This window comes from Gambusia affinis, linkage group LG20 (genome assembly GCF_019740435.1).
Source record: "Gambusia affinis linkage group LG20, SWU_Gaff_1.0, whole genome shotgun sequence".
Classification (NCBI taxonomy): domain Eukaryota; kingdom Metazoa; phylum Chordata; class Actinopteri; order Cyprinodontiformes; family Poeciliidae; genus Gambusia; species Gambusia affinis.
In genome coordinates this window covers 13,831,385-13,848,420 of record NC_057887.1, presented here as the reverse complement: position 1 = coordinate 13,848,420, position 17,036 = coordinate 13,831,385, and the positions used below count along the sequence as shown (strand labels likewise).

Here is a 17,036-nt window from a genome sequence, read left to right as displayed (position 1 = left end):
ATTGAAATAGTTTCCTCATTTTGGTTAAACTTGACCACAACAAAAAAATTCTGAGATAAGCTCTGTGAGAATTCAAGGTTTGGGGTGAGTACAACAATTCTTTCAAATATCAAATTCTTAAGCACACAGACTCAGATTTCAAGATTTTTTGGGCTGATTTTACAGTAGTTTGGATAATTATTTTAAAAGTTTGGGATAGGTTATGCCCTATTAAAAATAGACTCTTGAGATCACAATTTCTCATGTCTTATTACTTCATTTTGTTTGCAAAAAGAAAGTTTTACTGTCATTATATGTTGTGTATCTAAACCACACCCTGTTTAAAAACACTGGTCTGGTATTAAACCTTGATCTAAGAAAATCTAAATGCAGAAAAAAACAGTGAAATAGTTTTTTGTTGTTTTTTTTTTCCTTTTGGTTATCTCTAAATAAATGTAGATTTAAAGGAAATACACAAAACACCGTTTGTTTTATTTGATGTGCTTCATAAATTATCTTTCAATTTTTATTGTTTCTCATCAAGATCAATAAAAAGCATATATTCTGAGCAGCATCATAAAAAACATATCTACTACAATTTGGCCAAAATCTAAAAGTCAGTGTTATCAGAATAACAAACACAATATCAAAATCCCTTATTTCCAAATAAAATCACATTGCTTTCCATTTGTCCTATTTAGCAGCTTCCAACTGATGTTTAATAAATAAATTGAACACTCAAAGTAGTCAAGTCAGTCACCAACAAATAAAACGAAATATGTTACACCAATACGCAAGAACTAAACTCTCATTTACCATTGAAGCAGCACATTCTGTAAAATGCCAACATAAATTACAAGTACATATATCAAAAGAGCCAAAAAATACTGTTCTAAATTTCAGTCTGTCCACAATTTATTATATTTATCTCCTTTACAATAAAGATAGTAGTAATGAATGTTTGTACAGAGAAATATAGATGCAGATATAACAAAATAGACTGAAATAAATAAGGCAGTTATTCACTCTCTATGTATATAGTACAAGAAAAATACACATATTCTAACATAAATGGAAAAATCCCCACATTACCGAAGTTAAGGCATCACCTGTCTTGCAATGTAATGAAGAGATCAGTGATAAATTACAATATTAGGCTTAAAATAATTTCTGCAATTAGAAACTTAAATACATGTGTGATACTTAAATCACTGGTTTACAGCAGTCACTATGGCACTGGTTCATCATTACTTTACCAACGTTGCATTTTTTCACAAAAATGTGTCCAAAATACAACAGTGGTCTAAAAGCAAAGTTACTAAATAATTACATGTCCTGCAAAACCACTGATATCCCTTAAGCTTTTCCACATTTTCCCATATTACAACCACAAACTTAAATTTAAGTCATGGAGGGTTTACGTGGCAGACCAACACAAAGTAGTGCTTAATCGTGAAGTGGAAGAACGTAGAAAATGTGATATGTATTCATGTTCAGCTCCTCTGAATTAAAACTTTGGCAAACAACCTTTAGCTGCACTTACATCTGCAGCTAAGATACAACTGTAAATTCACCTCCAACTGATACACACACGCACACACATGCATACAAACATCTTCCCATCAACTCAGAACATCTTTATATAACAGCTAAAGGAACATATGTCCACAGCATGATGCAGCTACCACCATGTATGGTCAGGGTTATGAATACTGTCACTTTCCCTCCACATATGGAAAGCTGTCTTTTCTAAAATGTCTTCCATGCACTTCACAAGTATGCTCTGCTTTTTATTGAAATTCCATTAAAATGTGTTGAAGTTGTTGTTAAAATTTCAGAAAATGTAAGAAAATTTAAATGATAGGAATATTTTTTTTTAAATACTGTACATGTAATATTCTGTTTTCTTTGGTGAATTAAACAAAATGTAATGCCAGCTCTATAATAAGCTGCTTATTTTCTGATACAGAAAGAAAAATAATTAACATTAAGGAGGAACAAATAAGTCAAGAGGACTCACAAGCTTATATAGGACTCCATAACCTACCCAGGAAGCAGAAAAAATTGGACTTAATAATCACAAAATGGAATCTATTTGTGGAGATTAAAAAGCTTATATTGTCATCTTTTATAGCTACACAATATACTGAAGACACCCATGGTTACCTGGAATCTTTCATTAAATGCCATTTGATAGGAGAAAATATATAAACTACCAAGAGGAATATTCAGGTACAAAAAAATTGCTTCTCTGAAAAATATTGTAGGGAAAAACCGAGATCAAATCTTACATCTGAACACTGGGCCACTCAAAACCAGACTGCAAGATCTTATATCTGCTCAACCAAGTACTGTGATATCTTTAGGGGATATAGTAATATGTGGGGGATTAAACAGCTTAACATGTGAACTGAATTACACCAATTAAAAATAAGATTTGAAAAACATGTTTATTATTCCTTTTTTTATGGCTCAATCTCCCAGTTAATTTGTACAGAAGAAAATAAGCAGAAACGACTAGCCAACTCCAGAATTAATTAACTCACTATTCTGTCTCTCCTGTCTCTGAAAGATTTCTGCAGTCAATAGCATGACGCAATCAGCTAGGCTCCCTCGAATAGATGATTATTTTTATCATCTTTTGCTATAAATGGATTTTGACTGCATCATTTTAAAATAGGATGAAATTTGAGTGAATCTAACTGAATGTATTTGTATCAGATTGAGTTAGACAAATTTGATTAAATATTCTGTATGAAAATTTGATTCAATGGTTTTTCTTTACAGTTCTTTGAGATTACGTCTGCCCTGAATTGATGCAATATACATTAAGTTAACTAAATGGATGGAAGCAGGAACAGTTTTCTTTTTAATGGATAAAATTTCATAATTAATTTAATATTATAAAACCTAATGCCTTTTTGCAAAACCGCCTGCTTTAAAACTACGTAGGTGAACACACCTCCATGGTGTTGTAAGTGGAAATTTACAAAAAATTAAGCGTTGAGGTTTCACTTATTGAGCTGCCTGGATTTGAGGAAAATGTAATTTTACAATACCTTACAAAAGTAATCAGCGCCAAGTCAAGCTAATTTCTGAAGATTTTTAACTGCAGGCGCTGATCAAGTGATCACTGATAAAAAAAAACATGATTGAAACAAATAAATTTATACACAAGCCAGTGGGGAAGGAAGGAAACTCTGAAGGAGCTGGAGAGAGCCACAGCTAAGCAGGAGAATATGTCAACAATCAGATGTTCACTGATCTGTCAAAAACTGGCATTTTTTGAAAGAGTAGCAAAAACGCTTTCAAAACAGTTACCAAAAGACAGTTACAAAAAGTCCAGTTTGCCCCAATGCAAGTGGGAACTAAATAAACATGTAGAAGATGATGTTCTATTTAGATGTAAACAAAATTTGACCCTTCTGATCTGCATGATATGTGGCACAAACATAATTCTGCACATCATGTTGAACATGTCTTTCTCACAGTAAAATATGGTGGTGGGAGCATCATGTTGTGGGGTAGGTCTTAATTTTCTAAACCAAGGACAGGGAAGCTGGTAAGAGATGAAGGGAACCTGAACTGAACTAAAAACAGGGGAATCCTGGGAGAAAGAAAATCCCTGCATTGAAACCAATGCCTTGGCTGAGATCAACCCAAAACATGGGCAAACATTTCACTATCTACATGTGCAAAGCTGGTGGAACGATGCCCTAATAGATGTGCAGCTGTAACTGAAGCAAAAGCTCCAACAAAATATTAGCTCAAGGGAGCTGAAAACAAATACATGTCACTATTTACATTAAAAAGAGTCAATAATGCTATGCAAATATTTTTTTTCCCCAATTCAATAATGTAACAAAGTCTGAAAAACTCCATGACGACTAAAACATTTGCATCGGTAAGGTCCCATCAAACAATTTGAATCTTTAAATGTTTTCAGTCTCTTTCAGTGAAACTAAGTTTTTTAGGCTGGCTTTATGTAATTTAAGACAAAGCAAACTAGGATATTTCTCAAAGATTACTCCAGTCTACATTTTCACACTGATCCAAAAGCAAAACTGAGGTCACCCAATTTACAAAAATATATTTTAGAGAAAGAAGCTGTAAACAATTCTAAAGCACAAAAAATGTCAACGTGTCAAACAGAAACAAAGAACAAGCAAGATCAGCAGCTGAAGCTGACGCTACTTAAAACATCATCATTAAGTCATTCTTTGTGGTTGTTATCACACTTACACAACCTCTGCTCATAAAACCTGAACACAGCAAAATAAGCAGATAGAGCCGAAATGCAGGGAGATTGGGTGACTGTGCAGATAAAGACACCACAGTGCATTTCTTGGAGGTCAAAAGTTGTGCATGAAATGGATTGCTATGTGCAACATTTCTGAAATACGTAGCTTTTTGGAAATATTCTGATCCACTTTGGCTTTAGTAATACAGCTGAATTGGACAGATGGAAATTCGTTTATTTACATTAACATAATGCAATTCTGAACTTGTAAAAGCTGCTCAAATTTGACTGTTTTGAAACATCTTTTGTCAGTTTGGCAGTATTCATTGCAGCCTTTAGATGATGATGAGCCTGAAAGAATTCATGTCCAAATAAAGGCACAACATTTTTGTTTCTGTTCAAAACCTCAAATTTGGTCAGATCACTAAAAGCTTAACAGTAGGTGCTTACAAATAAAAAAAACAAAACCAAAAAGCATAATCAGAAGATTTGTATTTAGGTTAGATAGAGTCCAGTTTCAGCTTAATAAAAAAAAAGTGCAACTTGCTAACTCTTCTTCTATGTGACCCAGCGAACAATTATTAACAATAAATAGTTGTTGTTACCTTGTTCAGTGATGACAGATGTGTACTGTGTGTGACTGATCCACATAAATATAAATCAACATTAATGCAAATGAAGAGATTAGCATTCTGTGGTTTTCATACGTGAGGCATCCATTAGGGATTTTGATGTCAAGGTTGATGTGAGATCGATGAAATTGGGATTCAGGTTATACTCAAGCAGATTTGGGTCTCAGACACTCTAACTTCTTTTCTTCTTTGGAGCTCAAAAACAAAAACATGCTACTACCATGTCAATGTTAGTCCAATGTGAGCTTATGTATGTGGACGAAATATCTCAGTGTGTCTAAAAACTAAACAGGCAATGATAGCTTTAATAGGTTTTGATTCAATCATTCCTCCTACAACTCAGAGCTTAATATATAAAACGAAAGGAAACATGTAGTCTGTAGGTGATGGGAAATGTATTTCGCGATGTTTAAGACCGGAAGCTTTCTGGCCTTCACTTATTTCTGGTTTTTGGTTTAAGTACTTCTGTTTGGTGTTTCAAAACAATTAACTGTAGCCTACAAGATTTTTTTTTTTTTCATGTTTTCAATTAGTACTCAAAAAGTGTGAATACCAATGCATGCATATCAACTTGGCTAAACAACGACAACTACAGGAACGGCAACTGGTATATTTCCTTCAAAACTTCAGTTTGTCCACGTCACTGAGAGATTTACAAGACGTGTTTACAGATAAAAAAACTAAAAAAAAAAACAAAGAAGAGAAAATTTGGACAACAATCTTCTGAAGAATATGAAATAAATGAGTGTCTGGATTATCTGCTTAATTTGGAGTCTGATTTAATTAAGCCTGGATTCCTGAGTCTGATTGTACTGCAGCAGTGTTTGCCGTGATGTATGCTTTCAACCGGAATACATTTGAGAAACTTTGAGATTTATTATGGAAAATCTTATCTTCAGTGCTACATACTTAAACAGTGCATAAACTAGTCACTGCAGCACCTTACACAAGATATATTTTAAAGCAAATATGCAACAAAGTAATTATGTAACAAAATCTCAGAGGAATCCTACACAAGCTGTCACGGTGACCATATTTCCTGTGTGACCACATCTATCACCCCAGGTAGATAAATAATCTACAGTTTTTCGTCCTCACAGCGAGTTCATTGCGCTGATCTGCAGCTCTGGGCAGTCCGTTGGTACTCCTGCACAGAGGTTTGCCCTTGTCAGTAGTGATTGTTTTTTTACCTTGGTTTTTTTGTAATGTCAGAGCTAATCTAAGCAGACGCGGACAAGAAACAGCAATATTTATCTTCGTCCTCATCAGCAATGAATAAGTGTTCGTGTTTCCAAGTAACCTCCATCACTCAGCTGTGGGTATGCTGTTCCCCTGCTGCTCCAGCCGCCGCCCAGACGCATTTAGGGAGCTCCGTTTTAGCAGCCTGTTGAGGATGTCCGTGCACGTCTTCTTGTACTGGTGCCTCAGCAGGGAGTACACGAAGGGGTCGCATGCTGCCTTGCTGTAAGCCAAGCACTTGGAGACAATTCCCCAGTGAGGGTCGATTGGCACTGCTGGAAATAACTCCACGATCCTGAGGGTGGACAGACAGAGAGGGTGGTGAGAGCAAGAGGTGGAAAGGCAATTCGACATACTGGAAAAGATATGCATGCCTAGAGCTTGCAATGCAGAGACATGTAGGCAAAACACAGCTGGAAACTAAGAAGGTATTTTTTCGAATGCAGCTCTACTAATTTAAGTGTTTACTAGAGGATTATTTTTTTATGTATCTAACTTAATTTTTCTTTTTTTATGCACAACCTACAGAGCTTATTGTACAATACTTATTTTATTTCTGTTTTCATTTGAATAATAATCTATAAATGCTCTGTTATGGAATGTCGATTTATCCAGGATGCACCCCGACTCTCGCCTAATGACTATTGGAGATAGACACCAACCACTTGTGACCCTTCAAGCATAATGGACGATGGAAGGATGGATAATCATTGATATAACATATCTTTGTAGTGCCATCCATTTTCTTCTACTTGTCTGAGATATATCTCCCCAGTGAAACTCTCTAGCCCATTCTGGAGGATCCCAAGGAGTAAAAGAGATCCAAACATCGTCCCTCCAGTGCTTTCTGTGTCAGCCAAAGGGTCTCCTCTAAATAGGATGTGCAGAAAAAAACTCCAATAGGAGGCATCCAAGAGGAAGACTAATCAGATTCCAAATGACCTCAACTGACTGTGTGGAGGAGTAGTACATATATAGATTGCTAAATCAAGGGCTTTTTCCTTGGCTTAGCTAAGACTATAACAAAAGACAAAGCAGTGCCTGCATGATGAAATAGAAATATGCAAACTTTATCAAAATGTTGGCCATTTGTTCTATATATATCTTTTAAGTTTAAGTTTTTATTAAGACTACATTTTTGTATTAACACTTATTTTTATTGATCTGATGTAATTTAATCTTAAATGCTTTCATTTGTTGTAGGAAATCATAATAACTAATAGAAATTAAAGCTTGGAAACAACAGTCTAATTGATCTGTTCACATAGCAAAATAATATTCATGGATCTGACTGTAAATACAATCGCAAAGCTGTCTGGGTAAAATAAAATGACTATCAACTATTTATGGTTCAATATACAAGCAATCCTTTAATTTGTAAGCATTAATCAATCTATTATAATATTAGGGATTTTTCCATGTCATTACCTCAAATCAGCAATTAGCAAAAAAAACAAAAGACAGAAAGTTGTTCAACTCACCAATTAATGGGGCAACTATTCTCCAGGAAGCAAGCATGAAAATTTGCTTCAACTTTACTGACTTTCACATTCGCTCAAACATTTTTTTTTTATTTTTTTTTTAATGACAGATTCTAAGTGACTGCACTCTGGTTGATTACTGTGTTTAAAGTACAGCTGTGTCAGCACATTAATGCTAGCCTTATAGGCAGATTTGACATACAGTTTGCTTTACTCTCCCCCCAGAGGAGTTTAAATCAGCTGCCAGGTCAAACAAAAACTGTTGGTTTGGTGACCCTGCATGACATCAAATGCATATCAGAAAAGCAATTGATGAGCTATCATCCGTCCATCCTTCCACAGAAGTCCATCTGTACCCCATAGGGGTGCCAAATGTAGGAGGGAGAGGGAGGGGAACCCAGACATCAGCCTCCTCTGTGACATTCCCCAGCTCGTTTTAGGGATTTCACAAGGCTTTTCTAGGTTAAAAATGGTATATAGTCCCTCCAACTTACTCTGGAATTAATTTTCATCATGTCAAATTTACATTGAAATACTAATCTGCCATTTTCTGAGAGAAAACATGTGCTGCCTGGCAGTGTTTTTTATTACTGGCAGAGTATCGATAACACAACAAATTTTCTTGTTGTTTGAGCAGATGGAAAGCTTGATGAATAGCCTGTAATAATTTAATAACAAAGCCAAGCTAATTTAATTTCAAAGAGCTTGTGTTCCTTCCTCTATCACCAAAATGCTTTGGGCCATGGAGCATGTTTTAGAAAAGTATTAGAGATCTAGAGAATTGTGAAATCTATGCCAGTGCATGGAAATGCACTGGAGGCAACTGATGGTCAAACACTACATGAAGACAATTGATACCATTTATTTTTTTAGCCCATGAGCAAGAATTCTGCCTTCTTGCTTTAATGCCCTGAAACACAAAGTTGTTCTTAGTTGAGTTTTGATTTAAATAAGTATAAATATTAATAGTTTAGTTTCCTGGGGGTTTTTTGGTCTGGGACAACTGGGCGAATACCCACAGACCTCCTGGAAAGAGGGACCTTTGACCAAAAGAGTGACACTCAGATTTTATTTTTTTTTATTTTTTTTTTTTTACAACATCTCAAGCTGGGAACATCTGACATAACACTGACATAATACTGATCAATGTCTTCTGGAGATGGAAAGGCAAATCTGCTTATGGTTAAAAAAAAAACATCTGGGGAAGGAAAGCTTCAATCAGGAAAGCCGGCAGCATTATTAAAACTTATAGATACTCTTGGTTTGTTAATAGAAAACTTTAGATAGGCAAACTTACAGATTTCACATTGTAAACATCACAAAACAATATAATATAAAATTTAAACAGTTATAAATCCTTTTTTTTATGCAATTCTTCAGATTATTTGCATGAAAGTATACACATAATATATCTGTCAGTGAACATTTTGGGCCAAGGTGTTGCTTATTTGTCTGGTGCAGTTTCAATCAAACCAAAAGAGAGAAACAATCACATCTAACAAAAGTTGCCTGGAACAAACTCTATTCTGATTCTGTTATAGCTAAAATCAAAAATTAAACTCTTTTGGTACATATAGACAAGAAAGTGCATCTACTCCCTGGAGAAAAAAAAAAAACGTCCATTCAGTTTTCATTTTTTTACTCGCTTCAAGGAAGACATGCAACAGACTTTATAATCATGTGTTCTATTTGAACTCTGAAGCTGGAGTTTCGAGGTTCTAAGATATAAAAGTAATCTGAAACGCCCCCCAAAGTCAAGACTCCAACTAAAATAAGTTTGAGGTTTCTCCCTGACCTTCAAATCCAACATGGATGCCTAATGCATATGGACACAGCCATAATGCTTTTATTTTAGCTTTTCTCAGTCATACATACACTATCAGCTTCCATGTTTCCTGGTCACTGAGTTCAAAACCCATAAAATTTAGCACTTTCACTTTCAAATGGATCACAAATGCAATGCAGCAACATTGGTTTTTAAGGTTTGGTGTCCTAATTTTTTTTTAAAGAACCTTCCCTGCTTCAGCACATTTAAATGAAATCACTGGGGTATTGACAGTCTGTGGTACTTGAACGCATGCCAAAAAGGTTTGAACTAGCTGCTCCTGGAACAGGAAAACATTTTCAATTTGCTGGACACTTGCTTCTAATGACCAAAGTTGGGGACCACACCTCTACCATTGCATTTCAATTCAATTATTACTGATACCAGGACACTGAGGTGCAAAATTCATTTTGACTGTCAATGGCCTGCATGGGCAGAGATAAGATTACTCCCAAAACAGTGAATAAAAATACCATTGGATGGTGTAGAAAAAACACATCCAAGTTGACCTTTCAGATATAACAATATTTTGCCACCTACCCATTTCAACATGTCCTTGTTGAACTTTTAGGTTTAGTGACAACAACCTCATCCTGAAAAAAGCACCCAGTCTTCAATATAAAAATGTTTTTCTGAAACGTTGGTCAGTAAGTTCAATTTTAAGCTTCAGAAAGCTTCAGAATAGTCCAATGTTTACCATAATTTAAAATATTACTATTTGTGATTACCTCTGAATGTCTGTGTAGTCAATAAATTTATCACAGTGTGGAAACTTTGAATGTGCAAAAAGTGGTTTTATCTTCAGAGATTGTTTTCATTTTTGGTCTTTTTTCTTGTGTAAAGACTGTGTCAAATAATGTCACAGACTGTGTGTTTCCCAAAGTCCAACTTTGCTGCTTACATGCATTGGAATATACCATATTTGATTCACACTTTTCATTTCAGGCTAGGAACACCCATGAAGAGCTGTAGCTTTGCAGATGCTCTGACTCAGTTTATCACAATTTATCAATTTGGCTCCGTCAAATTAATAAAATGTTACCTTGCTACTAAATATTTGCCACTTATTGACAGGTTCATTTTGTCTGATTCTACAAGTCTGTTTTGGTAACATAGTACCAAACAGGCTGTCAAATATCAAAGCAGGTGAAAAGTGCAGTTGCTTTCTTTCAGTTAGCTGCCCAGCAGTGCACAGCAAAAAAGAGGCGGAGCCATCAGACTCCATACAGCAAGAGAAAACTCCAATCACTGTGGCACTCTCCGTGACCTCTGAGGAAACAGATTTTTCATAAAACCAATATGAAAGAAAATATTAGATGTTCTGCAACAATAACTATTTAAAACCTTGCTATACCATGTTGCTGATAACCGCTACTTGCTTAAAGGCATACACATGGGTAAGACCTTGGAGTCTGGTAGGAATCCAAATATCCCAATAGGTGATTTGCAAAACAGGCTCCATGACTCATGTTTGCCCTCCAGAAAATTACAGTCAACCTTTGGAGTCAAATCAAATTTATTTTCAGACGCAAAACCGCAGATAGAATTTATCTGGTTATGTTCCAAGCAAGAAATAATGCCAGGAAATATTTCTTTCCTTGACACAGAAACACGAGCCTCATTTGAAAGGAGACTTTGATAGATTAGAAATACTGTTTGGTTTCAATATTGTTTTCTTGTTTCTTTTTGTATTAATTTTATTATCCAAAGAAGTAGGATAAATAATGATGCATTTCCCATTACACAGATTTTGTTTTCCACATTCTCATCCTTTCACCTGCATCACTTAAGTCCTCTTTCTCTCTCCTGTGGCCTTCTCTGGCATCCCTTCTTTAAGCAGTGATTGATGCCAGCGAATTCAACAAAGTGGGGATGCACCAGACGAACTTGAGGAGAAAAGTGCCAATGCAGCAGCAACAACAGCCGGACAGAGGCGTATTACTTATCACAAGGTCAGCCACTCTCATCTTCCAAACTCAGCCCGCATGGAGAGGAAGCAGGCAGGAAGTGTGAGTGGGAGGGCTGTCGTGTTGGAGGGAGGTAACCAAAAGGCTCTGCAGCGTTTTGTGTGTATTACAGCACCGTTTCTCCCACCTGCAAACACTCACCTCGTGATCACATAGGGAGCAAAGCAGACCATGAAGGTGCCGATGAAGGTGCTGATCTTCCTCGTTGCTCTCTGTCGTCGCCTCTTCTGCTCCTCCAGGCATCGCTGACGGACGCTGGAAAGGAAAGGCAGCCGGTTTATTCCCAGTTGGGGCAAAATCTGAGATTACTGGGATTACTTCTGGATTTCTGTATATTGCAGTTATTAAATCTAAGGAGCCGAAAGCAGTTAAGCCGCTTTATTAAAACAAGCTCACATTTTTAGGAGCTGCTTTGGAATCCTTTGTGAAAATGTGAGGCTGTGTTTGAATTTGTTGCCAAATTGCTTTAAGCAAACTTGAATGAAACAAGAGGCCACAAATGGTGGAAACGGATACATGTTTTTCAATATCATTCCTAAAAAGATTTGAAAAGTGTGGCCTGCATTTGTTTTCAGTTTCCCTGAGTCATCACACTGAACAACAACCTTCCACTGCAGCTAGGGGGGCAAGTCTCTTGGCAGAGAACTCTACCACCTTCTCCCATCAACAGACTGACAATATTTTCCATTCTTCTCTGCAAAAACTGGAAGGAGAAACTTTCAAAATTTGCAACAAATTCACACGCCATTAGACATAGATCCAAACTTTGCCACCACCATGTTTCCCAGTAAACGTGGTAATTTTGTGGCGATATGCAGTGTTATACTTTGTCCTGCAAATATTGTTTTTGCACATTGATCAAATAGTTATTGCTTCTCTGGACTCATCTGAGCAAAGCATGTTCTTCATTATGTTTTCTGTCACCATACATGGCTTGTAGCAAACTACAGTGTGTATATCTCGACATAAGTCAGAAATTACTAATATTTACCATATTATATTGTCAAATCTGAGCTACGATTCTCTGAAACACCTCTCAAGTTACCATGGACTGCATCGCTTAGTCTTTAGGAATGTGTTTCTTCACTAATGTTCCCCAACAATCTTCTTCACAGAACAACTACATTTATACCATTAAGATGCACATGAAAGGATTTTGTGACTAATTAGGTAAGTTCTGAAGGCAATTGGCTGCAAAGGATTTTAATCTATGGGTATCAAATACCCCGAAATGTACACCACACTGTTCAGATCTTTATTTGTGAAATAAATATGGAAAACCATGTATAATTTTTCTACCACCTCACAAATAAATATGCAATGTCAATCTGTCACATAGAGAACATCTAAATCCAACACACTGAAGTTTGTTATGGTCATTTCTTTATATTGTGGAAAATTGCAATCCTTCTGTCTTTGTGACATTCAATGTAAATTCACAACTTTACACACAAAGGTAAATAAAATATATATACGATTATATAGGGGGGGGGGTCCTGTCCTGCTTAAGCAGACACTATGATGATTCTGGTTGCCTTACATCAACAGATTCCCTGTACAAAACAGGAAATGTCAAATATCCTTCCTGTCACACAACTGGCTTTACTTTGAAGTGGAGGCGTAAGCAAAAAATCAGCAATGGAAAATAAGTTATATATGTTTTAATATGTTATATTTAGCTACTGAAATAAATTCATATTTCAATAAAATTCAAATTTATTGAATGCTACTGTCTTTTTTCCCCCAGAGTTGCTTGTGAACACAACATAGAATATGGAGAAATGTAGAATCTATAAAAGATTGAACTTGGATGTGGGTTTAGCTGGCGGTAGTTGTCAAATCAAACTCTGGTTAGAGCCTCATAACCTTGGGGCAGCTTTAGGGCCAGCAATTTTACGATGGCAAAAAAAAAGCAGATTGAACATTTTGTACATTTACCTTGATATCTATAAAATAAAAGTCGATTCATAAATTCAGACAAAAGCAGAGGGGCCACGATGAAGAGGGGCAAAACGTGTTAAGTGTATCCTATAGGAGCTCACCTGGGGTGTATGTCCACAAGCAGCACCAAAGTTTGCATCGTTATAACATCGATCCTCTTGCAGTGAAACCGCGCCACTTTAAGAACTTTGAGGTATGTGAAACATAACACTATAAAAGACAGGAGGAAGGTAAAGGAGTGGAAAAACACGGTGAAGACAACAAACTGGGTCCTGCTGCTTGCCCTGGCGTTGGACAGGGTGCAGGACGCGTACAGCCGGTGATATCCCACCCACGAGAGACAGGCGGCCACGGTGGAGAAGGACATGGAGTGCGCCCACGTGTAGCCGAGAACTAACGCTGCGTCCTTGTGGCGCATCTTGGAGTGGTACCTCAGGGGGAACACCACCGCGATCCACCTGTCGATGCTCAGGGCGGCCATGCTCAGCATGGAGTTGGTGGACAGGAAGGTCTCCAGGAACCCCGCGATCTGGCAGAAGCCGTCTCCCCCCGGCTGAGCCCTGCTGACGAGTCCCACCAGAGTGAGCGGCATGTTGGCCACGGTCAGCAACAAGTTGCAGAAGGTGAGGTTGAGGTTGAACAGACCGGGCACCTGTCTACGGATCTCCGGGTTGTAGAGAAAGCAGATCAGCACTAGGACGTTGGACAGCAGCGACACTATGATGATCACAACTACCAGCACGGAGAGAATTACCTCCGCAGTGTCCATCCTGCGCGCCCCCAAAAACTCACTTCTCCACACTTTTAGCGCGCATATCCAAATCCCGTTTGCGCCTCAAGAACTGTATTAATAAATAAATGAAGGAAAAAAGAAAAAATAATATACATCCTGATATTTCTCCAGGCTTGGAGATGCCTCCCTTCCCCCTCTCCCCCTCCACTCGTCTACATTGTATTGGAGTCTCAGATTGTTAGAAGGTTTCCAGCATGTTTAAAGTAAATCTCAGGATTAGAAAGTGTATACCTCTAAGCTGCAGGAAGCGTCTCACGCCACAGCTGCTCTGTTCTAGTAGCTGCTGCGCCCTGCAGTGGGGAGTTTGTCATCCTGTGATGCCTCGCTCTCCAGGCATCACCCCTCCGTGCACACAGCGCAACTCCTTGTGTGGACCGCTTTGTTTCTCCCCGATCTTTTCTCAATACTAGAACAGCTACACAGCCACCTTGAATTCCGGTTGAAGTTATTTTGTAAGAAAGAAAAGGGCGACGAATAAATAAATCGTCATTTATATTCCTATATAAATAACAATTTAAATAAAAGTAGAGATGCAAACATTAGATGAATAGATGTGCAATGATTTAAATGTTATAATCACAAAAGAAAACACAAAATAAGCAGTGACATAATCATTATTTTTATTTGCAACCATCTAAAAGCAACATCTTTGTTTCTCACTGTCTGACTTTAAATTAGGTTAAACCTTTTGTTTTAAGTCAGGTACAATCAGAAACATAATTTCAATATCTCAAAATCCACAGTAACAAAAGATTCAAATTGAACTGTTTGGACATGATTGCCATTTTATTAGATTTTGCACAATAACACCCCTACTTCACAATCCAAATGTGAAGAAGGGGTGTTGATGCATCATGCTTGGAGGTCTGGTTGGTCTGCAGGACGAAGTGGCGCATTTCACAAAATAGATGACATCCCAGGGCGGAAGAATGTTTTTGTGGGAAAGCTAAATCAAGATATCAAAGTTAGCCTACATCAACCAGTTTGTATTTATGTAAAATAAAATAGCAGAGTGAGTTACACTACAGAATCTGGCAAAGATGTCCATGAACATGTCTGTTTTATGTCACATCACAACTCAAAGTTGTACTTGAATTTGTAGTGGAAAAGAAATCCATCCAACGATGGATTCATTTGTATTTATTATTAAATTTTAAAAAAATACATACAAATGAAAACTTGAACATTGTCCCATGCATTTTATTCAAATGCATGGGAACCATGCACTGAACCAAGCATTTTTCTGCAACTTTTGAGGAATATCTGTACCAGATACATTTTTAAAAGAATACAGAATAAAACATTTTGACAGGTTTGGAGTTTACCAAACTACCTCAGTTTGCCAATAATGGTCTGAACAGAATTCACTAAAAATATTCTAGGATTAGGAATTTGTTTCATTACTCAGTCCTGCTTTAAACGTCTCCACAACGTCTTCCCCTGTCTGTGTGTTTTAAGATCTTCTCAGTGTTGTATATACTTACTAATTGTCTTTAATCTATTTTTATTGTATCTGGTTCATAAAACCATACATCCCTTCATCCGACTTCACAATCATGCGCTACTCTGCATTGGTCAGTCACGCAACATGTGAAAAGGTTCAGGAGGTGTTAATAATACATCTTACTCATAACAATGTAACAGAGTCTCACCTCAGAAATTCCACACTGTACTTTTGATTGTCATAAAGTCGGTGCACATTTACCTTTTAATCATATTCTAATAAATATATTATAAGAATATCAATAAGCACAAACAACTCATATAAACTGCACAGCAGCAGTTTACAGTTTACAAAGAAATGTGTCTGAATTGTCTGTAATCCCCAAAGGACAAATCTTTTTTAAAAACCAGCATCATTTAATCAGAATTTATACTAAATCAAACTGACTGCTGTAACACTTGTGTTCATGTCCAAGTTATACTGGTCTATTTCCTTCCCTCTTGCACATCCTCGTCATCATCACTTCTTTTCTCGTTAAATCTGCCTCATCAGATTGATAAGGAGCGGCATCTTCCTTTTTCCTCAGAAGCTGGATGACGCCCCCACACTCTGCTGCCGCTCTGGACCAGAAGCGTGGAGAATTGGTCCTCTGAAACATGGGACTCGTCAGAGTGTGACACTGCTGCTGAGGCACGTGAGTGACAAGGCGCTGGAGCCAGATAAGATGCTGTGGTAAGAGGGGCAGAGATGTGGGTGAAGAAGAGTTATTGTCATTGAGATCTGTACAGACACACGTGGCATTTCATTGGTAAGGATGTGATACCAGGTACTCCACAGCAGCAAGCTGCAAGCTGAACACCTACAAAGCTGGCTGCTCGGTTTGGAAACTAGTCCTGCTGTACAGTGGTTTCAAGGTGTAGTTAGGCCTCTAACAGTGAAATTACATAACATCTTTTTTATATATAATAACATCCTGCAAAATCCTGCTATTCACTGATTATTTTTTTTCGACATATCTAAAATATTTAAAAGAAAATGCAGCTTGGGAAACTTAAGTACCAAGCCACAATGCTACATGATATACTATTGGCTTTCATTTTAAATGCACACGCTCCAAAAGGGGAAATAAGAAGGTCTGTCTGTTAAACCCTAATGCAGTTTTAGAAGTACTTTCTGCCCAAATATACATAAAAAACAAATCAAGTATCTGGCAGTGGTTTTATTTATTTATTCATTTTTTCACAAAAACTGTCACGCCACAATGCCAATAAGAAAAAATAAGAACAGTAGACCCCCAGGGTTCACAGAGGAAAATTCACTGATCAGAGTCAAGTAATTGTGCAGTAGTTGTTAATACTGCTTTGGTAAGTGGTGTAAATAACTTAACTTTGTGTTTTAAATAAGAATATTAAGACTATAGCATGTGTAAAAACCATAAACTGTGGTGTTTTCACTCAAGGTTATCACAGCGTGAGAATCTCCCAGCAGCCAAATA

At 37.1% G+C, this 17,036-nt stretch overlaps 1 protein-coding gene across 1 annotated transcript; it reads right to left on the bottom strand.

Annotated features, from left to right (window-relative positions):
- Window positions 1–498: 498 nt before the first annotated feature.
- Window positions 499–14,372, bottom strand: LOC122823778 (G-protein coupled receptor 26-like). Its single transcript, XM_044103754.1, has 3 exons — window positions 13,406–14,372; window positions 11,505–11,618; window positions 499–6,385 (listed from the first exon to the last, which is right to left on the bottom strand). The coding sequence occupies exons 1-3, from the start codon at window positions 14,071–14,073 to the stop codon at window positions 6,157–6,159; spliced, it is 1,011 nt and encodes a 336-aa protein (XP_043959689.1). The 5' UTR covers window positions 14,074–14,372; the 3' UTR covers window positions 499–6,156.
- Between the last annotated feature and the right edge of the window lie 2,664 nt (window positions 14,373–17,036).

Bases quoted from the DNA above. Each gene is read 5' to 3' on its own strand.
- LOC122823778 (XM_044103754.1), bottom strand. From the start codon at position 14,073: ATGGACACTGCGGAGGTAATTCTCTCCGTGCTGGTAGTTGTGATCATC. The intron at 11,619-13,405 runs GTGAGCTCCTAT...TTTCCTTTCCAG, and splicing joins CTTGTGGACATACACCCCAG to CGTCCGTCAGCGATGCCTGG. The intron at 6,386-11,504 runs GTGAGTGTTTGC...GTCCACCCTCAG, and splicing joins GCTCCCTATGTGATCACGAG to GATCGTGGAGTTATTTCCAG.